This window comes from Heloderma suspectum, chromosome 1, assembly GCF_057233095.1.
Source record: "Heloderma suspectum isolate Gila_16-S chromosome 1, 16-S_ref, whole genome shotgun sequence".
Taxonomy (NCBI): Eukaryota; Metazoa; Chordata; class Lepidosauria; order Squamata; family Helodermatidae; genus Heloderma; species Heloderma suspectum.
The window spans coordinates 15,963,152-15,987,302 of record NC_139458.1 but is presented as its reverse complement, the minus strand read 5'-3'; the positions used below and the strand labels follow the sequence as shown (position 1 = coordinate 15,987,302).

Genomic DNA, 24,151 nt, shown 5'->3' with positions numbered 1-24,151 from the left:
AATGAACACAGGTGCTGAGTGCCAACAGCTATGTTGCCAAAAATTGAGAAATAAAAGGGTGCTATCAGTATGCTTGGGAGAATCCCAACATTTGGAGAAGGACAAATAAATCTAAGGGGGCAAAAATCACAGCCCCAGAAGGACTAAGCATGCTCAGTGAGTGACCACAGAATGCTGAAAGTTTGTGGGTGCAGGGAGGCAGGGGCAGTGAAATTAATTATCTTGGAAGAGGGGATGATTGACCATCTGGAACCTTGAGCAGGAACATTCTACACTGCAACTTTTTGTTGCAGATCCTACTGGTATACTCAAGGTTCTACCTTGATGTGGTGGAGGACCACCACATTCTGCTACATGAGGTTCAAGGGTATAATATTCTGTTTTCTCTACACTACTGTAAGCTCCGTCAAGGCTTCAAAAAGGCAGCTCTTTCTCTGTCTCACAGACACACATCCTGATAAAGTAAAGCAAAAATCAGGGCAGTTATATAATCTATAACGCTAGACATCCAGCCATAATCTTTCCAGTCCAGTAGTTGCTTACCTTGGAACAGGAGTTCTAGGACTGAGCTGATTGTACTGAATATTCCACTTGCCAGGCTGGTATTTCTCTAGAAAACGTTGGGCACTTTCTACTGTGCTCTAAATCAGTATTTAAAAACAAAGACAAAACAGAGGTTCGTCAAGCAGGTTAGTCAATACCCTCCTACCCTGTTCTGTCTTGTGGTCTGGTAAATACCCGGCAGCCTGCTGAGATCTCTGAAGACATATCAAGAACACGGAGCATAATTTTCAGAGGGCAGGGAGTAGCTCTCCCCCACCCCAGACAGAATTATGTAAATATGTGCACAAATTTGCAAAACCTGTTGCTTGCACAAATCTGCAATGTTGATGAAGAATTTAGATTACTGCTTAGGACCTGGGTATTTGAAGGACTGCCTTTTCCCATGGTGCCACCCTGAACCGGAGATCTGCACTGCAGGTCTGCCTCCAAGTTCCCCCTTCCATTGGATGTTCAGCAAACAGGTACAAGGAGCAGGGCCTTCTTGGTTGTGGTACTGTTGTTGTGGAATGTCCTCTCTTAAAGGCCTGAACACCTCATTTTTCTTTCAACACTGTATCAAGACTCCGTTGTTCTAGCACGCTGTTGCGGGGAGGCTGATGATTCTTTTTCTTGCTCCTACTGTGATTAGGACTTAGACTTGTTTTTATTCTGCCTATTGCTTTATCAGCACTCCTGGATACATTGGGTTGTATTATTGGCTACTTTCTTAACATCGTTAGGTTTTTGTAAAAAAATACTGGTATTGTTTTTGTTTTCCTTCTTTTTTTAAGTCAGTGATTAGAGCAGGTGTATAGAATTTTAGGCCTGTGAGCCAAATCCGGCCCTCCAAGGTTCCAGAAGGCCATGCCACCTTCCCCTGCCCCTCATTTCTCCCAACTACTGATTACTTAGTGGTTTCTCAGCTTTTGTGAGTTTTTTTCCCCATTCTAAAAGGCTGAAATGCCTCTCCTAAAGCTTAGTGACTGGCAGTAAAAGCTTTAAGCTACAATATGCTATTTTTTGCTTTTGGCCCCATCCCTTTTGCCCCGCTGCATCACCAGAATGTGGCCAAAATGGAATTTCTCCAAAATGGAATTTGGCCCTCACACTAAAAGAGATTTGGCACCCCCAGATTAGAGCATTCCCCAGGCAGAGCTTGGCCCTGATGTTCAATCTCCCAACCTAACTACCTCACAGGGTTGTTGTGAGGATAAAATGGTGGGGAGGGGGGTCGGGGGAGGACTACATATGCTGCCTTGAGCTCCTTGGAGGAAAAGCAGGATGCAAATGGAATCAATAATTTGAAAATACTTTTTAGAAACTGCTTTCAATTGTTCTCCAAGAAAAGCAGGATGCACCTTGTTAAATAAACTCCTGTGGTGTTTATTTATTAAATGCTTCCCCCCCACCACTTCTGATTGCTGCTGTTAGCTCTGAGTACATCAGTAGAAAAACATGATAAAACATGAAATAAATATTATTGATTAATAATAATAATAATTAATTATCACTAATTATTATTGTTATTATAATGTATACAGAGCTCTGGCAATCAGCCATACTGTAAAGATGCTCCTGGGAAAACTAGAACTTTTGGGGTGGGATGGAATGGGCAACACAGCATGTAGGTTGCCCGCAGATCCCCATCCAGGTGATGAGTAGAGAAGGAATGCTTTGTTCCTACGACAACGTACATACCTGCATCAGCATGGCAACTGTCATTGGTCCAACACCGCCTGGCACTGGGGTAATGTAAGCCGCTTTCTCCTTTGCTGCGCTGTAAGCAACATCTCCAACTACCCTTTTCCCACTGGGCTTTGTGCTGTCTGTGAAAGAGAGATAAGGAGAAGGTGGAGGAAAAGACCAGCCCAGGAAGAAGAGGAAGCAGAACATTCCTACAGATTAAGGTTACCTTGCAATGGCAAAACATACACATGCATAACCTCTTAGCTGCATGAAGTTGAGATGTCGGAGCAGTTGGTCTCTCCTCTTTTTTTAATTTAAGTATGTTGTTAATAACTGGGTGAATGAACACCCTTTACCCAGACTTGAGGACAGAAGGAATCTCTCTTGATGACAGGAGGGCTTTCTTAAAGAGCAAAGTTTCCTCCACATTTCAGGCATGTCACACTTTTGTAAGAGGCTGGTCCTTAAAGCTTCCTCTTAAACCTTTGTTGGGCAGCAAGAAATCTTGGGATTTGCAAGGGACAGGGAGAGAAAACAGGATATGAAGAATAATACTGCATTAATGTTATGGAGCCAGTGTCAGCTTGTTCTGGAACCTTGGTCAAGTCAAACTGAAGACATTTGTATCTGGCTAATACAGATGGGGACAGTCCAGTTCCTATGGAACAGAACAGGTGTCAAAAAAATTTTTATTAAGTGTTATGGGGACCATCACAAAATGGCTGTCACAGGGGGCGCCCATTCATAAAATGGCCACCATGGCAGAGAAGTCACACACAAAAACAATTTCATAGAAGACAAACTAGTGAGACTAAAATAAAATTAACTAGCAAGTTGAGTGTTCTGTATTTATCAGTGCCAGCCTTACCGAGGGCAACCCCAGGCAACCACTTGCAAAATAGTTATTTTGCTGAAGCATCAAGCTGAGAAGGGACTTTCCATACAACTTGCTTAATACATGCACCTCTGCTCCTCAGGAACAACGAAAGGTGAATCTGGACAAAGTGCCGAATGCCACAGAAAAGGGCATTAGTTTGTCACGTATTGCGATCACACGCACCATGAAATATCCGTGGCCTCCGCAGGCTTCTCAGCATCCACTAACACCACACACACAACACACAAAACTATGCAAGGTCTCGAGCCCTCATGATAGGGGAGGTAAATTAAACATGCTAGAGGCCATTTCTCCCCTCTTCTAGAGCAGCCTTCCCAAACATGGAGCCCTGCACATGTGTTTGCCTAAAACTGCCACCATCCTCCAGCTAGCATGGTAGCTGGGGAATGATGGAAGCTGCGGTCCAACACTTCTGGAAGGCACCAGACTGAGGAAGGCTGCTCTAGAGTGTATCCAGCAGAGAATATTATGTATGTATGTATGTATGTATGTATGTCACTGATGCAATGAATATGGACTTGAGCACGCTCCGGGAGAGAGCGCAGGACAGGAAGGCCAGGCGTGCTATGATCCATGGGGTCACGCAGAGTCGGACACGACTGAACGACTGAACAACAACAAAATGTATGTATGTATTCATTTATTTCTATACCGCCTGATAGTGGAAGCTCCTGGGCAGTTCACATTAGAGCAAGCCACCCTGAAAAAAAGGTATACTCACCATTAACCAAATAAAAAATGTAAACGTCATACATAATTTTATACCGACCCCACATAACCCATTTCATCGAATAACATTCTATTTCATTTCTAAATGTACAATTCTGCCTCTGCCCCCCCTTACTTTCCCTGGACAGCTTCTCCCCTGCATTGTCAGAAGGCAAGAGCAGCCTTCCACAACCCGGTACCCTTCAGATGTTTTGGACTTCGACTCCCATCTGCCACAGCCAGCATGGCCAATGAGGAGGATGCTGGGACTTGGAGTCCAAAGCACCTGGAGGGACCGGGTTGAGGTGCGAGAGGGAGAGAAAGTAATTACTGAGTTTGGGGGTGGGGGAGTCCAAAGCACAGCATAAGCCAGGGACAAGATCCTGTTGCCATTGGGGAAAAAGGGCCAGGCAGAGTTCTGGCAACCAGAAATTTGGGGCTGGCCACCCCTTCCCATCCCCCCATCTCAAAAAAAGAAGAAGCATTTTTAAAACTCCACTGCACTGATGAACTACACCATTGCCACCAAATTAAAATAAAGGCATAGGAGGGTTTTTTTTAAAGAACACCTTACATTAGATAATTGCAATAAATGACTGATCACTTATGAAAGCAACCTTCATGGACGTGTAATAAGTGGGAGGATGGCAACAGTTTGACAGGTGTGACTAATCCTCTTATTTAAAAACCTGAGCATTAGATTCTTCTACTTAAGGGGGGGGGGGCAGGGAGGAAGGAGCCCAGCGAAGCCCTGGTACTAAAGAGGCAACATTATGCAATCCATTCTCTGGTTCATTAATCCAGTTCTTGGAGATGTCAATGAGCGAGTGACTTCATCCAAAACTTGGCCAACTAAACCCTGGGGAGGGAAAATTCCAAATCCCTGAACAGGGCTAGCCAAGATAATGCATCTGTATATGAGAAAAGTAGTAGATGCAGTACCACTGGCAGTATGGATCCCTTTACTGGCCTGATAACTGAACAGACTTGCCACCTTGCAAACCAGATGTGGCCCTCTGTACCTTGAAAAGTCCAGTTCCTTGGATGCCGTGGGAGTGGAACCCTCCTTCATATGTTACTCTCGGGACGTGGGTCCCATGAAAACCCTGCAAGGAGGAATCAACTCGCCTGCACCACTCAGGTTTAAATCCCCAGTCAGCAATGAAGCTCACTGGGTGATCTTGGACTAGACACCATCTCTCAGCCTACAGGGTCATTGTGAGGAAGGAGGGGACGAACCTTGTGTGACTCTCACAGTTCCCTGGAGAAAGGGCAGGACCACAATGTTATATGCAAATAAAAACAAAGCAACGGAGACGACAGACTTTGCTGTCTCCTCAGATGCTCTCCTTCTTCTTTGATTACCATTCACAGGTGATGGGAGAAAAAGTCCAGAAGTATTGAGAGGCTGAATTTTAGAAAGGTAAAGATACTTTGTTGGACTGCATGGCAGAAATATATGTTTTACCTATATTTGACCAGAACACAGCAATGCATGTTCTACATGAAAGAAATTGAAGTCGGGTTGCAAACTCCTGAATCCTTCTTCCTTCAATGCCTTTGTAAAAGTTTGGGTCTCCCTCCAAATCAGGACTTCAGCTATTTGACCTAAGGACATTCTTGGAAGATACTAACACAGTCTTCTTAAACTTGCTGCCCTCCAGATGTCTTGACTCTAACTCTCATCATCACCAGCCAGTATGGCTATTAGGAGATGCAGCCCAACACATCTGGAGGGCAGCAGGTTGGGAAAGATTTGTACTAACTAGAGTAGGGGTCCTCCACGTGGTGCCTGTGAAGGGGTCCCCACTGTGGTGCCTGTGAGCATCCGCAAAAGTTTGTTATTATTTTTCCTTTTTTAATACACATGCATGGATTTATATATATATCCATAGCAATGAACACACATGAAATGCATACTAGTTTCTAGCAATTATACATAGGCTTCAACAAAAATGGACCAAATATCCAAGTAAGTATCCATTTGAAGGTGCTGTCTATATGCCACCTGTTCAAATACTGAAAGTGTTGTAAGGTCCTCAATCCACTGCATTATAGGAAGTGAGTTTTTATCCTTCCAGTGTTGTAATATCAGTCTTATAGCTCTCAAAATGGCCCAGATAATCCATTAATGCTGACCACATCTTAATTTCCATGAAGCAGGTGAATAATTTAAAAGAATGTGAATATGAAAGACTATTCCTGTACAAAATGTATCTGTGTAATAACCTCCTCCCCAAAAGAAGCAACTATTGGACATTGCAAAAACATATGTTTAAAAGAAGCATTAGCTTTATTGCACCACCAGAAATTAGCCAAATCAGACAATCCCTTATTAAAGAGACATTGTGGTGTCCAATAGACACAAAACAAAAGCTTTTGCTGAAGAAGACGCAGCCTAAGTTCCATAGACGCAACAGGTAGATGCCAGAGTGGCAATCCACAGATTAGGCATTTTGTGGTAGTGCCAACAGCATGATCTCAAATTCCCAAATGTGCCCACAGGTCCAAAACATTTGGGGACCTCTGGATTAAACTGTATTCTATAAGCCTGGACTAAAGACACTATTCATGTTTCCCCATCCCTCCTCACACGCAGACACCTCTGTGCTAGTTTAGTGTACACTCATTAAGTATTTTTTTAAAACACTTTATAGTATTACCTGGTATGTGGTTGATTCCGCAGTCGATCACTACTGCACCGGGTTTAATCCATTCACCTTTCACCATCTCAGCTTTGCCAGCTGCAACCACCAGGATATCAGCTTTACTGACCTGCAAACACACTTTGCATCAAACCAGGGTTTCACATACCCTTCCTCTTGCAGTCTCCCTCCCTCCCTCCTTCTCTCCCTCCTTCTCTCTTTAAAATGATTTCTCTATTTTAAATGAAATGTTTGAGAAGAACCTATGAAAGGAATGGGATTCACTTAGAGCAATAAAAATACAAACACCTCAAGTTATAACCATAGCAAGTGTGGAAAGAATCTTTAGTTAACCATTGTGTTGATCAGCAAGCGGCTCCCATCTCAGGAATGAAGAACAGCCCCCAAATACCCAAAAGTCACCTCCACCAACATTTTGTGTTGACCTATCATCACACTCTCTACATTCTCATCCAAATGCTCCCTTTTGTAAATAATAATTTAAAAAAAATCCCGCCCTGCACATCACAGTCTAGCCTATCAAGGAGAAGGCTAGATTAGAACTGTTCTTCTGGACGGGCTAGCTTTACACATGCAGGGAGTTTTGATACAGAGGAGTATTCACTCATGCAACACCCCATCTGCAAATCATAGAATCATACAATAGTAGGGTTGGAAGGGGCCTACAAGACCATTGAGTCCAACCGCCTGCTCAATGCAGGAATCCAAGTCAGAGCATCCCTGGCAGATGGCTGTCTGGACTCATCTGGAATGCCTCCAGTGTGCCTCCCACTACCTCCCAAGGTCATTGATTCCATTGTCATATTGCTCTAACCGTCAGGAAGTTTCTCCTGAAGTTCACCCGGAATCTGGCTTCCTGTCACTTGAGCCTATGATTCCGTGTCCTGCACTCTAGGATGATTGAGAAGAAATCCTGGCCTTCCTCTCTGGGACAACCTTTCAAGGACTTGAAGAGCGCTATCATATCTTCCCTCAGTCTTCTCTTGTCAAGACTAAACATGCCCAGTTCTTTCACTCTCTCTTCACAGGGCTTTGTTTCCAGTCCTCTGATCATCTTCGTTGCCCTCCTCTGAACCCTCTCCAGGTTGTCTGCATCCTTCTTCAAGTGTGGTGCCCAGAACTGGACACAGTACTCCAGATGAGGCCTAACCAGTGCTGAGTAGAGGGGAACTAGTACTTCACAGGATTTGGAAGCTATGCTTTTATTAATGAATGCCCAAAATAGCATTTGCCTTTTTTGCAGCCATATCACATGGTTGGCTCATATTCAGCTTGTGATCGACAGCAATTCCAAGATCCTTCTCGCTCGTAGTGTTGTTGAGCCACATATTCCCCATCTTGTAACTGTGCATTTGGTTTCTTTTTCCTAGGTGCAGAACTTGGCATTTATCCCTGTTAAATTTCATTCTGTTGTTTTCTGCCCAGCGCTCCAGTCAAGCAAGATCACTTTTTGTTTCTGTCTTCCAAGGTATTAACTATCCTGCCCAATTCTGTGTCATCTGCAAATCTGATCAGCATTCCCTGCACCTCCTCCTCCAAGTCATTAATACAAATGTTGAAGAGCACTGGGCCCAGGACTGAGCCCTGCGGTACCCCACTCGTTACCTCTCCCCAGTTGGAGAAGATCCCATTGATAAGCACTCTTTGAGTCCGATTCTGTAGCCAACTGTGGATCCACCTAGGAGTTGTTTCATCTAGCCACTTTGAGCTAGTTTGCTCATCAGGATATCATGGGGCACTTTGTCAACAGCTTTGCTGAAGATGAGGTATATGATGTCCACAGCATTCCCACAGTCCACAAGGGAGGTGACCTGATCCAAAAATGAGATCAGATTCTTCTGGCAGGGTTTGTTCTTGAGAAATCCATGTTGGTTTCGAGTAATCACTGCATTGTTTTCAAGGTGCTTCCAGACTGATTGTTTTATCATCTGCTCCAGAATTTTCCCAGGGACTGATGTCAGACTGACTGGTCTGCAGTTCCCAGGTTCCTCCTTTTTATCCTTTTTGAAGATAGGGACAACATTAGCCCTCCTCCAGTCATCTGGCACATCACCAATCCTCCATGACTGCTCAAAGATAATAGACAGTGGTTCAGAGAGTTCTTCTGTCAGTTCTTTTATTACTCTAGGGTGCAGTTCATCTGGCCCTGGAGATTTGAACTCAACGTCATTAGGTGTTCCTTGACCATATGTCTATCGATCTCAATCCTGCCCCTTCAGCCCGTACTTCGCCTTTGCCAGGGGGGTCATAGACCCTCTTTGGGGAGAAGACTGAGCCTCTGCCTTTTCTTTGTCATCTGTTATCATTTTGCCATCCTTATTTAATAGTTGAACCTCCATTTCTTTCCTCTGTCTGTTACTATGCACGTATCTGAAGAAAGCCTTTTTGTTGCTTTTAGCATCCCTCACTAACCTCAGCTCGTTCTCAGCTTTAGCCTTCCTGATGCCATCCCTGCAATTCTGTGCTACCTGCCTGTACTCTTCCTTTGTTCCTTGTCCTTCTTTCCACTTCCTATATGTGTCCTTTTTTGTTTTCAGGTCATTTCTAAGCTTTTTGTGAAGCCACATTGGCTTCTTCTGTTGTCTTCCCTTTTCTTCTTGTGGGAATTGTTTGTAATTGTGCCTTGAGAATTTCCTTTTTTAAAAAGTCCCACCCACCTTGGACTCCTTTTCTCATTAGAGTCACTTGCCGTGGGACCTTACTGATCATTGTTCTGAGTTTATTAAAATCAGCTTTTCTAAAATCCAAGGTACGCATTTGGCTACACTCGGCTTTTGCTTCCTTTAGAACCATGAACTCAAGTATAACATGGTCGTTTCCCCCAGAGTTCCCGTAACTGCTACTTTATCCACTAAGTCATCTCTGTTGGTTAGGATCAAGTCAAGGATAGCCAATCCTCTAGTTCCTTCCTCTACTTTCTGTAGGAGGAAGTTATCCACCACACAAGTCAGGAATTTCCTGGAGGGGCCATGTTTTGCAGAATTTGTCTCCCAACAAATATCCGGAAATTGAAGTCCCCCATTACTACTACATCATGCTTCCCTGAAACATGGGCTATTTGCTTTTCAAAAGTGTCATCCTCATCTTCTCCTTGATTGGGTGGCTGGTAGTAGACTCCGACCACCAGGTTCCTTTTATTCTTTCCTGCATTCATTTTAACCCAGATGCTCTTCATGGGGCTACAAAGCTCCTCCTCCTGTATTTCTGTGCAGAGATATGTATTTTTAACATATAGTGCAACTCCACCTCCCTTTCTGTTCTTCCCGTTCTTTTTGAACAAGTTATATCCTTCAATTGCTGTACTCCAGTCATGAGAGTCATCCCACCAAGTCTCAGTTACACCTATCAAGTCATAATTTCCCTCCTGTATTAAGAGTTCCAGTTTGTTCTGTTTGTTTCCCATACTCTGGACATTAGTTTATAGACGTCGGAGACGATGTGCTTCATAGTCTGGCTTTCTTCCTACGTGTTTGTGAAGACACAAACGGGCACTATTAGAGCTGTTCTCTCCGTTGCGGTGCATGAGCCTTCGTTACTCCCAACATTACATCTCCCTTCCCTGTAGGCTTCAGTTTAAAATCTGAAGTGGAACAATCCTACAGATGGTCGCCAAGCCACCAGCAGTTATCTGGAAATAGCATGTGAAACATGCTAGGATTGTACCATTTTTCTTCCTCTTCTTCCTCCTCCTCCTCTTCTTCTTCTTCTCAGATTCTATGGTGGTCTGCTATATCATTTACACTTTTCCAGAGAGTTTTCAAGGACTGGATGGCCATTTCTATACTGCTTCCTTGCCCATCCACACTTTCTGTGGAAAGCGGACAAGCAGGAGCTGTGTGGACAAGCAGGAGCTCAGGGAACTGGCCATTTGCCTTTCCCAGAGGCATCTCCTGTTGAGCATCAGAACACTGAACCAGGAAGTCACTGTCCAGCCATGAAGAGCTGCCTTAGACAGCGCCAGACCATGGGCCACCAAGCCCAAGGCTCACTGGCAGCAGTAACAATCAGAGGTCTCAAGCTGGGTTGTTTTTTCCTACCACCCACAATCCCTTTCAAATGCAAATGGCAGAATCTGAACTTGGGAGCTATCATGGAGCTATGGCCGCTCCCATGACACCGCCCCTTGCTCACAAATCCTCAAAGCTGCACTACCCAGTTGTTTATGCTCTGCCAGCAAAGTCTCCTGGAACCTCTGCTTACTTGAACTTTAACCACCCCCTCTGGAAAAAGAAAACCAGGTTTGGGTGACAAGGCAACTCAGCCCCACAGCACAGCACATACTTTGCATGTTGAAAGTCCTGGGTTGAAGCCCTGGGGTCTCCAATTGCAAAAGAGAGCTGCAAAAGACCTCACTATAGACAGCAGTTAAACCAGGGGAGAGGAACCTTTTTTCTGCAGAGGGCTGCATTCCCCTGGGGATAAAGTGTTGTGGGCCGTATGATGGCAGCGAGCAGGGCCGAAGCCAGCAGTTGGCAGGGACAGCCCTTTTCTCTCTGTCGGTCTCTCACTTCCCATCGCCCCCTTTTCCTCCATTTACCAGTGGGCTACTACCACGGGAGGGACAGATCGCTCTTGCCAGAGGTCTGAACTGATCACTTACACAAGGGTCTTGAAATTAGGCCCAGGGCCACAGGAAATTAAGCTGAGGGCGACACGCAGGCTGGGGGCCATCGGATACGCTCACCTTTCAGCTAGGTGATGTCATTAGGGCCAGGGCCAAGTCTGAGAAGGCCACACTGCAGCAGCGTTACAATCAGCTCCAAGAGGCTGGGTCTGAGCTAGGGATGTTGGAGAAATCCGAAACGGACTCCAACGAGTCCAGATTTCTTGTAACCTGGTCCACGAATTCCATGCCAGACCAGCATCTGCGAGTCAGGGGGATTCCATAGACATGCAGCTTTTAAAAAATTCCCATAATTTGTGTAAATGGATTTGCAGCAACTTTCTTATAAATTCCGTGGGGCAGGGGCAGTATTGTGCTTACCCGGTAACGTAGCGAGCAGTGTGGGTGGGTGTTAATTTTTACATGAAAATCCCCTTCTGCTGTTTTGCAATGTCTCCCATGTTGGTGCACTTCCTGGAATATCTATACAAGGACCTGGGGTCTTTCCATGGGCATTCCAGGAAGTTTGTGACTGGAGGTTGCCTGCAGAGTGAAACAGCCCACTGGTAGCAAAAGGATTGTATTATTTATTTATATAAATAATTTATATATTTATATGTATACATTTATATTTAAATGTATACATTTATATTTACATTTATACATTTACATTAATATATACATTTTATATTTATACATTTATATCTCGCCATTTTTCCTCCTTAAGGAACCCAAGGCGGCGTACATAATCCTGCTCCTCCATTTTATCCTCAGAACAACAGCCCTGTGAGGTGGGTTGGGCTGAGAGTCTGTGACTGGCCCAAAGTCACCCAGTGAGCTTCCATGGCCGAGTGGGGACTAGAACCCGGATCTCCCGACTCCCAGCCCAACACTCTCGCCACTACGCTGGCTCTCAGCTGGATTGTAGGTCATGTTCCCTGGTATGTTCATTCCCCATTTTGACATTCACTGAGCATGTGCAGGCTATGCTTCTTAAACAAAGGACAGCATGCTAATCTTTCCCTTCATGCTACGTTTTTATTTACAATTCTCCCCCATTCCAGCCATTTTTTTCTGGAAGCTCCCCCCCACCCACCCCCACTCCCCCTGGCTCTTCTGCACCAGGCATTTGGAAATGAACTGAATACGGAAATATAAAATTGAGCTGGGGGGCAAAATGGGGGTGCTGACAGGTGTAGGACTGCTCTGGAAACCTTCAGATCAAGAAGTGATTATGAATATGTGTGCGGCTGAGAGACTGCGATCTTATACATACTTACCTGAGCGTAACTCCCATTGAAATAAACAGGACTTACATTTGAGTAGACATGCACAGACTTGAGCTGTAAATTAGTTAAACATCCCCAAGGCTTCTCCGAGATCCCACTGAACATAGCAATGCTTACTTCTGAGTAAACACATATAGAAACTTGGCTGTAAGGCTGCAGTTCTCTTACTGGCTTATGATCGCTTTTGTCATTGTTTTTAAATTAAAAAAAAAATCACTATGCTGGCAATCTAAACTTGTGCAAGGGATTTATTTTTAAGGGCACAGGGATGTCTTGTCTTTCTCCGCAAGGCTTGGTGCTTTACTGCTCCAGTCCTCAGAGTGTTTAGAATCCAGCATCAGCGCTACAGGATGAAAATCAACTTTAAAAGAGGGAGTTTGGCTGAACTGACTTCTGGATCATATCGTAAAGCGGACTCAGAGTGTGGGTTCATAAATACACATAACCCTTTACTTTCCTGAAAGTAAGTGCAAATGAACTCAGTGGGGCTTGCTTCTGAGTAGGCCTGCATAGGAATGCACTGTACGTCTGCTTAGAGTATCAGTCTCCCATCCCCTTCAATGCACTTACTTGGAAACTACCCCTCCCGCCCCTGCCCAGCCCGCTGACTTCAGTGGAGTTTACATCTATGACAGGGGGGATTGTCATCCTTGGCCCACAGCTGCTTCTTCTCCCCTTTGCTCACATGATTTGTCACCCGTGGGATCCTTGCTTTTGGGAACAGCAGACCCGAAAACACGGACCAGATTAAATACAATCCTAACATCCCTACGTATGACGGAATGAAATATGCCTGACAATCTGAGAAACACAGCTGGAACGGATTTAACAAAATCCATACATCCCCAGCCTCAGCCACCATTTTAATTTCCCACAGTGCCCCGGAACGATGCTACATCATGGGCCTTGTGGCCCAATTAAAATAGCAGCTCCAACGCTGGTATGTGGGGCAGGCAGGGCAGGTATCAAGGCCCAGCAGCTGCCTAAGGCTGCTCTGCACTGATGCCAAGCCTGGATTTGTCTCAGTACGAGGCAGCAGCCCGCACAACACACATTTGTCACGGACAGCTTGGTGGGGGCAAATCCAAAAGCGCTCCACCACCCTACAAACGATCAGAGGCCACAAAAAACATGGAGCCAGCAAAAGAAGTTGCTTTGTTCTTTAGAAAAAGCACCACAGGAACAGTCTCCCGGCCTTACCTCCTCAGCCAGCGATGCAGTCTTGGAGTGGCACGTGGTCACAGTCGCGTGGTTCCACAGCAACAGGTCGTGCATTGGAGACCCGACTATCTTACTGCGCCCGATCACCACGGCTCTTTTGCCCGCCACTTGAACACCTGAAACACCGAACTCAGGTTTAGCATCCAAGCCCCAGAAGCTCTGCATGCAGACATTTTTCTCCCTCTCTCAAAGTACTAGAACCCAGTGGGGCCATCCCATGAAGCTGATTGATGGGAGATTCAGGACAGATAAAAGGAAGTCCTTCACACAGCACATAGTTAAACTGTGGAGTTCGCTACCACAGGATGTAGTGATGGCCACCAATTTGGGTGGCTTTAAAAGGGGGATGGACAAATTCCTGGAGGAGAAGGGTATCACTGGCTACTAGTCGCCTATGTACACCAGTTGCTGGGGAACATGGGCAGGAGGGTGCTACTGCGCTCATGCCCTGCTTGTGGGTTCCTTATTGACAGCTGGTTGGCCACTGTGTGAACAGAATGCTGGACTAGATGGACCCTTGGTCTGATCCAGCAGGGCTCTTATGTTCTTACAGTCCCTTCTTTGCCCAAGACCCTGGAGAACTGCTGCCAGTCAGAGCAGACAATACTGGGCTTGATGATCAAATAGACTAACCTGGTAGAAGGGCGGTATTCCTACTCCCCATAATGCAGGGTGTTGAACCTCTTCCAAGGGCTGGATTCTATTTTGGAGAAGCTCTCAGGGGCCACATTCCAGTAGTGAATGGGGCCAAAGGCAAAAGGGGGCTGGGCAATCCCACACACATACATGCACACAAATACAACAGCATATTGTAGCTGAACGCTCTCACTGCCTGTAACTAAGCCTTAGGAGAGGCATTTCAACCTTTCAGAATGGGGGGAAAACTGCACAATAGGCAGGAAACCATCAAACGACCGGTGGTTGGGGGAGAGGGGAACCAGATTTAGCCCCCGGGGCCTGAGGTTGTGCACTCCCTGCCATCATGCCCCATGCAGTTTCAAACCTCAGGAATACGTCTCCAAGGCAACTTTGGGCAATAATAATTTAGTATTACAGGAAGGGATTCATATGTTTTGGCTGGTCTTGGTAGCCAGCCCAACATTTGTGGCTGCCATGGTCTTGTCCCTACCCTCCTGCTGCATGGCGGGGAGTAGGGGGGCGGCTCAGCAAAAGATCAAGGACAGTGCCCTGCCCAGCTCACCACTTTCCAGCTTCAAGCCCAGGCTGGAAGTTGTCTCTATCGCTCTGCACTTTGGAAGCACTAAGACCACCAAATCTCATCTCAGGTTTGGAGCGAGAAGGGGAGCAGGGTACCATCCCCGGAGCTGCACTATAAAACCCTCCAAAGCACAACACAGCCAAGGAGAAGCCCCAGGACCTCCTCTCAAGTTTAGAGCTCAGGAGGGCTTCAGGCTCTCCCTTAGCAAAGACCTTTCACCCCAGCTTTGAAATTGGAAGTGCCATGATTAACTTACAGAATGTATTGCCACAAGGTGTGGTAAAATGGAAGTAGCACAGATGGCTTTAATGAAGAAAAGGGTGATTGGTTGCTATTAGCCACAGCAGCCAAGAACAGGATGTTCGTTTACCAGCTGATGGAGGTCAAAGAACAGATGGCTGCCCCCACCATGCTCTGTTTGAGAGTCTTCCTAGGCATCTGGCTGCCCATTGTCAGAAACAGTGTACTGAGCTAGACAGACTTCTGGTCTGTTCCAACAATGTTATCCTTACATGTTATCTGGTTGTGCTTCCTGATCAGCTTGCCCCAACCGGGCACCCTCCAGATGTCTTGGACTACAACCCTATCATCCCCAGCCAGTATGGCCAATGGTCAGGGGTTATGGGAGCTGTAGTCCAAAACATCTGGAGGGCACCAGGTTGCCTACATCTGCTCTATAATGACTAACAGTCGCTCTCCAGGGTTTCAGGCAAGATTCTATTCAGGCAGGGAGATGCTGGGAATTGAACCTGGGACTTTCTAAAGGCATTTGGGGTGGGTTAGCGTATTTTTAAATGATGTTTTAATGTGTAATTTTACTGTTTTAAATTGTATTATTGTACATCGCCCAGAGTGGCTGGGTGACCGGCCAGATGGGCAATCCAGAAATTAAATAGATAGACAGACAGACAGACAGACAGACAGACAGCAAAGCAGGGCTCTACCACTGAGCTGCAGCCCTTCCCTGACTGGTCTTACCACGGCAAAAATGCATTCCCTCGACACCAGGATGATCATCCTTCCCAGGTGTGCATGTCTCAGCAGCACCCTCAGTCGTGCCAATGCAAGATCCCACATATCCCCTCCTTGCTCACCTGTCTGCCTGATGAGCTCCATGCATCCTTTTGGTGTACACGGGATAAAGCAGTCACCGAGGTCACCACGCGAGAGCTTCCCTGCATTAATGCTGCTCAAGCTGAGACAAAACAGCAGAGTCAGTGGTCTCGGGAGAATATGAAGCTATCCAAAATTTGATCACTTCCTTTGGTACACCATACAACATGTAGATCGGTCCTAGGAAGTGATTTCAAATTCAACTGCTGGGGCTCAACTTAATTATAAGGAAATGAAGGCAGAAATCTTTTATCATTCTGGAAGATCTGGATTGATACCCCTTTACCCACTGAGGTCCACCTGGTGCCAACATTGTCATCTTTTCAGCGCCATCCTATGTTCCCTAGACAGCGCCTGTGGGACATAGGATTTTTCAGATTCTTCGTCCGCGCTCAAAGACAGGACTCTGAGTTCAGAGCCAGGAATCCACGCTCCCCTCCCTCTCCCCCTTGTAGCTGGTGCAGAGAGAACCACACAATGGAGCACAGAGATGGTGGAAAGGAGGCATTCCCAGGGGCTGGAAGGGGAAGAACCCAGGGAAGCTGGCTTATGCCTTTTCCTGTCGCTGCCCCAGCCTCTTTCCCTCCCCCTCCCTGAAGCCTCTGCTAGACAGGCAAAATTGCCCCTCTAGCTAAAATGCAGTGCAGGAGGCACAGGCACCTCCCTCTCTGCATAGGATACTCATATGCTTCCGGGTTCGGGGCCTTATGAGTACCCAGGGCGCAACCCATAGGATTGCGCCCTAAGATTTTCCTCTGCTCCCAGCCATTAGACAGCATATGATGGGGCATTTAATGTCAGTTGTTTTATCAGGTCCTGGTATTTTATTTGAACGGTGTTTTAGCTATTTTAAATTGTTTTCTATGTTAAAGATTTCATGTTATGATTTTATTATCTTGTATTTGTAGAATGTAATTTTTGCAAACCGCCCAGAGAGCTTTGACTATTGGGCATTACAGAAATGAAATGAAATGAATATTATTATTATTATCATTATTATTGTTACAGCACCTAAACTTTTCTAAATGCTGTAAGATTAAGAACAAAAAACAAAACAGTCCCTGCTCACAATATTACAGTCTAGTAAGACACAACACAGAAGGGAAACAGAATGGCAAGGAAAGCAAGGTACCAATATGAAAGCAGAATAAACCATTCTACAGATGATTTCATTTAATAAAGTATCACTCTTCCTTCACAAATAAACACCTGTAGGTTTTACACAGCCCGATTGCATGAGCCCAAACGTGGAGGTGACATATTAGAAATACATTTTCTCCCAACAACCAGATAAAAGCTGTAAGGAACAATGGAAGCCATTGTTTTAAAGATGGAGAGTGAAAGAGTTTTTATTTCCAAGGAAACTATACGCTCACTATGGCAGCGAGCTTACCCGTCCACATCCTTCTCAGGTGCCACAGCATTGGTTATTTTCTCAGTGTTGATGGGCTTATTAGAATCCAGAGGCAGTTGTACTATAAAGCCATGGACGGCAGGGTCATCGTTCAGACCGTTAATGCATCTCAGCACCTAAGTGTTTAAAAACAGGAACAGAGCAAGGAGAAAAAAATATATATCAGGCAGAACAACATTTTAGAATATTCATGCTAGAAAGTTCAGATATACCCATTAGTTTCCATTACCAACGATTCTGCAACTGTGAATGGGCTTTCTGAGAGCAAGAAAGTCTCACTGTTCAGAGGGCAGAGGCCATAGCTCAATGACAGCTCACATCCCTCATAAGAAGAAGGTCCCAGGTTCAGATCCAGGTACCACCAATTAAAAAGATTGAGAATGATCTTTCCCCTAAATTTGGAGGAGCTGCAGCCATTCACTACAGACATTACTGGGCTAAACAGACTGTGCAAGGCAACTTCATATGTTCACTTCTGCTAGAAAATCTGTCTGTGTAAGTGGGGCACCACAACAAACTGTCAAGAAGTGAAGTGCTTCTGTTCAGGGTTCCACCCACTCTGTTCTATTCTCCAGTCCACTCCACCCTGCCCTTCCCCAGTTTTCTGTTTCCCTCTACCAACAATCAGTTCTGTGTTCACTAAGCATGCTCAGCCCTCATTGGGGTGTTTTGGGAGATGGGTAGGGTGGACACACTGCTGTCTAATTAAAGCTACATTAAAATCTTGAGTTCGTCCATTGATTTCTATGGGCAGCTCTCCTTTCTGTTCAGGGGGACATTTAAAAACAGCTTCTCAGCACGCACCAGGAAATGTCCTAACCAGACAATGAAATGGTGGTCTCTAACCTTTTTATATCTGTGTCCCTTCCTCCACCTTCCTTTTCCAGACACTCCATTCCATTCCCCCTTTCCCCCTGGTTTTCTATATTTTTCCTCTCAAATCAGTAAGCCTTTTGTGTGCTCTGAGCACTCTCTGTCCTCACTGGGCTGTTTTGAATATTCTCCCCAGCCCTCAGGGTTTTTTCTGAAGATTTTTTTTCTACTTCTAGCAAAATGGATTACCTCAGCTTCTGTTGCAGTGCTTGGCAGCTTGATGTGATTGGCATTGATCCCAATCTGGAAAAAAAAAAGCCAAAAAGAAGCATTAGGCATTATGAGCTGTGACATGATTAGATGAAAAGCACCAATATAATTTTCTTAAGAACATCAGAACATAAGAACAGCTCCGCTGGATCAGACCAAGGGTCCATCTAGTCCAGCATTCTCTTCACACAGTGGACAACCAGCTGTCAATAAGGAACCCATAAGCAGAGCATGAGTGCAACAGCACCCTCCCACCCATGTTCCCCAGCAACAGGCGCACATAGGCTCACTGACTCTGGTACTGGAGGTAGCACATAACCATCGGGACTAGTAGCCATGGATAGCCTTTTCTTCCAGGAATTTGTCCAACCCCCTTTTAAAGCCATCCAAATTGGTGGCCATCACTACATGCTGTGGTAGTGAATCCCATAGTTTAACTATGTGCTGTGCGAAGAACTCCCTTTTATCAGTCCTGAATCTCCCACCAATCAGGTTCATAGGATGACCCCACTGGGTTCTAGGATTTTGAGAGCGGAAGAAAAATGTCTCCCTGTCCACATTCTCCACACCACACATGCTTTTGTACACCTTTATCATGTCTCCCCTTACCCTCCTTTTTTCCAAGCTAAACAATCCCAGCTGCTGAAACTTTCTCTCATTCTTATTTTGTAAGGTCCATGAGGACCCTCATAGGCAGAAGTGAGCTGAAACCTTTTGCCCCTCCTCCCCCTCCACAAAAAGCGATGCTGCTTTTGGCAATTTTTCAGAGGGAGCCTACAGAAGTGAAAATGTTTGTCTGCTGGGCAAGGGCAAGAAAACACATCCTTATATTGCAACCAGGCAACACCCTGTCTTCTCACACCATGGTGCGAGGGCAGTATCATTGTCCACCATTGCAATGCAGTGTGGGAACACAAGAACACCTCCTCATCTTGTGCTCTTCTCTCCCTGGTCCTGGATATAACTAGAAATAAACAAATTTAACAGGTATTTTTCCTCAGTACAACTTCCATTAAACCACCTGTGCAATGAGCCCCTCATCTGGAGCAATTAGCAACTGCCCCTGTGCAAGTTGTTGAGTGCTGGAACTTCTTGTTATCCTCTGGGTTACCACAACACTCCTTCCCAGAGTACTGAGGTACACCTATCCTAGCCTTGTGCAGCTTGGGAGGAGCAGCTGCCATGGTGCTGCAGTATTCTTTCCACCCTGGGAGTGGGAAGAAGAGTGTAGCACTATCAGTGCTACATATGCTGCTGAAACAGCACCAAGGTGCTCTTCTTGGGTCATGGAGCACGCTCACCAATGCTATTCATTGGGCTGCAACATGGACCACACGGGAACATAGGAAGATGTCTTATATTGAGTCAGATCACCGGTTCATCTAGCCCAGTACTGTCAGCACTGACTGGCAGCAATGGATCTACGGGGCTTTAGGCAGGAATTTCCCCAACCCTACCTGGAGAAGTCAGGGACTGAACCCAGGACCTTCTGCTTGCAAAGCAGCAGCTGTGTCTCCCAGCCTCTCTATGCAGGGCCAAGTTGAGCAGAGGGAATGAAATGTTCCACAGAGAATCCTATGCTATGGGAAGAAGTATTACCTCAGCAGCAGCCTTCAGCTTCATGCTAATGTAGAGGTTTGAATCATCCCGATCACCAACCTTGAAAATAATAATAAGAAAAAAGTCAGATAAGACTGCCTCAGCTATTCTCAAAGCTGAGAAATGTTGGTCTGAAATTCCAACTGGGAGAGGAAGTTGGTGGGTGGGGAAAGGTTAAGTATTTCTCCGCCCACTGCTTCTCTCCTACAAACATCCTCCCCGAGGCTGCTTTGCAGAGAAGAAACAGTGGCTGCTGGTGTTTCAAGACACAAAGTGGTAATGGAACTTGTAGCTTCAGACAGGTATACAACAAAACTCTGTTGCGCTTCTCCTTTGATTCTGTATTTTGTATATAATACATGATGAAATGTACATAAAAAAAAAAGTAAGGTGTCCCCAACCAGTCGTGTCCGACTCTAGGGTGCGGTGTTCATCCCCGTTTCTAAGCCGAAGAGCCAGCGCTGTCCGAAGACGCTTCTGTGGTCATGTGGCCGGCATGACTGAACACCGAGGTGCACGGAACGCTGTTACCTTTCCCACCGAGGCGGTACCTATTTATCTACTTGCAATTTCTTGCTTTCGAACTGCTAGGTTGGCAGAAAAAATGTACATACCTGTATGTATTTCTATGTCTCAGCATGTGTGCTCCATAACAGCTAGATGGTGCCAGCTTTAGGGGACATGTTTGTGGGCCAAAATATACTTCTAGCCCCTAGACTACTGTCGGGTCTTGCCAAGAATTTAGCCAGCCCCGTGATAGAGCAAGCTACTACCAACGCCAATAGTTTATTTATTTAAAATTATATTTAGGCTGCCTTTGAGAACCCTCCCAAGGGAATGTACAAAATAAAAACCACACAAAGTGGATACAATAAAAATAAATAAATGCATATTCAATAGAAGTTCCACAAAAACAGATTACCAATAAAAATCAATTAAAACTGAAATTATCAATAAAACCAACAGCCCAAGACACTAATGGAAGGCCAGCAAAAATAGAAGGTCTTCGGAGCTTTCCTGAAGACCTTCAAAGAAGGGGCCTGATGGTTTCAGGTGGGGGCCACCACTTGACGACCTCAGAGTGCAGGAAGGTTGATGGTCCTTTAAGTAACTTGGGCCCAACCCATTTGAGGCTTTAAAGTTTAAAGCCAGCACTTTAAATTTGGCTCGGAAGCACACCATCAACTGCTGTACCAATGCAGAATATCTTTTTCCATTCTCATCTATGGGGGAAATGCATTGTATATGCAATGGTTGTTACTCTCATAGAAGATAATGAAATGTTTTGCATTCAGGAGACCTTTGGATCATTACCGTGATCTGGAAGTAAATCCTATTCATTTATGCCGATTGGACTTTCCATTTAATGGTACTCTGAGTCATGCCCAATCGTACCGATTTTCTTTAACTGTTCTGCCAGCTCAAGTAGCATCTTGTGCCTGGCTTGTGGGACAGAGACTTTGTCCTCTCTCTGGGCCATCATCCCTCCCGTACAACAAGGTAACACTGCTGCAGAGTTGCAGTAGTGTGCCCAGGTGCACGGGCTGGGATGCAAGGGACTGCTGTCGTTTTAATTTTATTTTTATTTCAGTAATACAAATTACATACAAAAAACACCCATAACAAAAAAAAAACCAGAAACAAAAGGGGAAAAAGGCAAAAAGAGGAGAACAAAACCACAAAAAACCTAACAGGATGCGTCTTACCATCTGTTACAACATTAAATAATGGGTTGTATCAGGAATCATTGCCATTTAGGCTATGTAATAAAAATATCAAATTTTAAAATTGTTAATTTTGTATTTACTACTTCCTTGATGACAAATCTGTCAATATATCTTTCCAAAACTTCAATTGATGCTCTGGAGGATTATATAAGGAGTTTTCTACATTTATAAATAAGGGGAACCAAGTTTCTTCAAAATCGTCCATATATTGTTCTCCTTTTACATATTTTAATGTACTTGTCAGTTTTTCTAATAAAGCTGTTGTCCAGACTCTATTTAACCAATTATTCTCCAGAAGACCATTTAAATTTTCCCACCTTTGAGCAATTGCAGATCTAGCTGCAGAAAGGAGGAATCCAGGATGCAAGGGACTATTGAAACCTCCACCACAAATACTAATCTATTAAAAGCATTTTTACCCTCCCTTTTAATTCAACAAAATTTACAAGGCTGCCCACAATGCATAAAAACAATAAAACTCATCTTAAAAACAAGACAACTCAATAAAAGCTGATTGAAAACAGTGAAAAGCTAGAAAAAACAGCAGTAGAAGTTCAAAACATCTCTAAATTAAAATCTATACATTTATAAACTGGATATGCTATCGTTGGTCATTTGTTTTGTTTTGGAGTGCTGTGTCATGCGTCTCGCATCACCTATTTAGCGGTTTTAAAACAAAATCTGTTATTTTAAAACAGAAATGGGCAACTTTAGCGGGGTGAGGGGAGCATTTTTGCCCTTCCAGGCTCCCACGAGGACTGCATTCTGTGGGCTGCTGGGGAAAAAACTGGTGGTCTGCTGCTGAAATTCAGTGGCAAAGTGCCACATTAAAAGGGTCAAATTTAGCTTGAGGACAGATTTGACATGTTTTATGCTCTGTAGCACTAAAAAGTGCTTAGAAATATCAACCACCTAGAGATATTTTAAATATGGTAAGTAATACATAATCTATTAAATAATAATAAAAATGCCAATTTCCTTCCTGTCGCCAAATTCCCGTCGTTTCAAAAGCTTGATTTAATTTGCCCGCTTTTGACCTGGCTCCTTAACCTCCACAGACAGCTGTATATCAAAGTGGGGGTGCCACCACAGAAAAGGCCCTCTATTTGGTTGCCAGTTGCTGAACCTAAAATAAAATCTTTATGTGTCAGAGATGCATTAAGGGCTGGTGCTGTGCCAGTAACTGGGCTGGGGTTTGGTTCCTGCATTGGTGCAAAAAGATAAGAACCTGTATTCCTGAGCCCATGAGCAGCTGCCTTGGTCAAATAAATTGTGTAAGGCCTCGCTGGTCATTCCAAAACTAACAGAATATTGCCATGCCATACCCTGATGACGGGCCTTCTTGGTAGCGGCACCCACCCTTCGGAAAACCCTCCCTTGTGCAGTTGGGGAGGCAGAAAATGTGGCATCTCTTAAACGCCTCCTGAAAACACACTTGTTCACCCAGGCTTTCCCTGAGTTGTTGTTAAATTAATCATTTCACTCCATCTTACTGCCCCTTGTATTGCTTTCATTGTAACTGGAAGTGTTTTTATTGTTGTGTTTTCAATATTGTATTTTATATGTGATTTTGGTATTTATTGTAAACCGTGGAGGGATTTTATTATATTGGCAGTATATAAGTGTCACAAACAAACAAATAAATAAATAGCCACTACCTGCAGAATTGCAAGGCCTGGCCTGAAACCTGGGACTTTCTCCTTCATCTCTGCCACTTGGTTCTTCAGTCTCTGCCTTACTTGCCTAGAAGAGAAAGGGGTTGGGGTAGAGGGAGGGAGAGAAAGAGAGCAGGCATTAATCACAAATCATGGAGCAGGCAAAGACAGCAGGGGGAGTCAAGTTCTTAAGAGATGCACCAGGACTCAAACCTACATCAATTGTTCTGGGAGGCCTAATCCTTAAATCCACACACTGTAGGTAATGGTGGGCTGATGTTAATCACTGGGGAGGGGAAAAAAACTCCGTATATGCTCACAGGAACTCTCAGCTACTACTTGAGTAGGGTTGAATAGGGACTGGAAGCTGCCCCCCCCCCCCGCTCCTAGTCTAGCATGTTAACACAACCTTCTCCCATCTGGTGTCCTCCAGATGTCTTAGAACTGCATAGCCCAATGATGTGAAAGATGCTGGGAATGATGGCAGTTGCAGTCCCAGCACATCTGGAGGGCACCAGGTTGAGGAACCCTGGCTCTAAAAACTACACCACACTAGAGCAGAAAGAAATTTCAAATCATTCTTATATAAAAGAAGATACATAAATAGCTTCTTGTTTATGATATACCTGATCTAGAAAGACAGAGCTGGGCACATTCATAGTTCATTTAAACCTAATAAGATTTTAAAAACTAGCACAAGAGACAAATATCAAATTGACAAGCCAAC

General features: G+C 44.8%; 1 protein-coding gene across 2 annotated transcripts in view; it reads right to left on the bottom strand.

Moving 5' to 3' along the window:
• MTHFD1 (methylenetetrahydrofolate dehydrogenase, cyclohydrolase and formyltetrahydrofolate synthetase 1) overlaps positions 1 to 24,151 on the bottom strand; it is a 98,953-nt gene that overhangs the window by 59,219 nt on the left and 15,583 nt on the right. For both annotated transcript variants that reach the window (XM_084836901.1, XM_084836894.1), the window contains exons 2-10: positions 23,428 to 23,512; positions 20,043 to 20,102; positions 18,423 to 18,476; positions 17,340 to 17,476; positions 15,928 to 16,028; positions 13,594 to 13,730; positions 6,499 to 6,610; positions 2,242 to 2,369; positions 544 to 641 (exon numbers count right to left, since the gene is read on the bottom strand). In XM_084836901.1, coding sequence (XP_084693027.1) covers positions 544 to 641; positions 2,242 to 2,369; positions 6,499 to 6,610; positions 13,594 to 13,730; positions 15,928 to 16,028; positions 17,340 to 17,476; positions 18,423 to 18,476; positions 20,043 to 20,102; positions 23,428 to 23,512 — 912 coding nt within the window. The remainder of the gene's footprint in view (positions 1 to 543; positions 642 to 2,241; positions 2,370 to 6,498; positions 6,611 to 13,593; positions 13,731 to 15,927; positions 16,029 to 17,339; positions 17,477 to 18,422; positions 18,477 to 20,042; positions 20,103 to 23,427; positions 23,513 to 24,151) is intronic.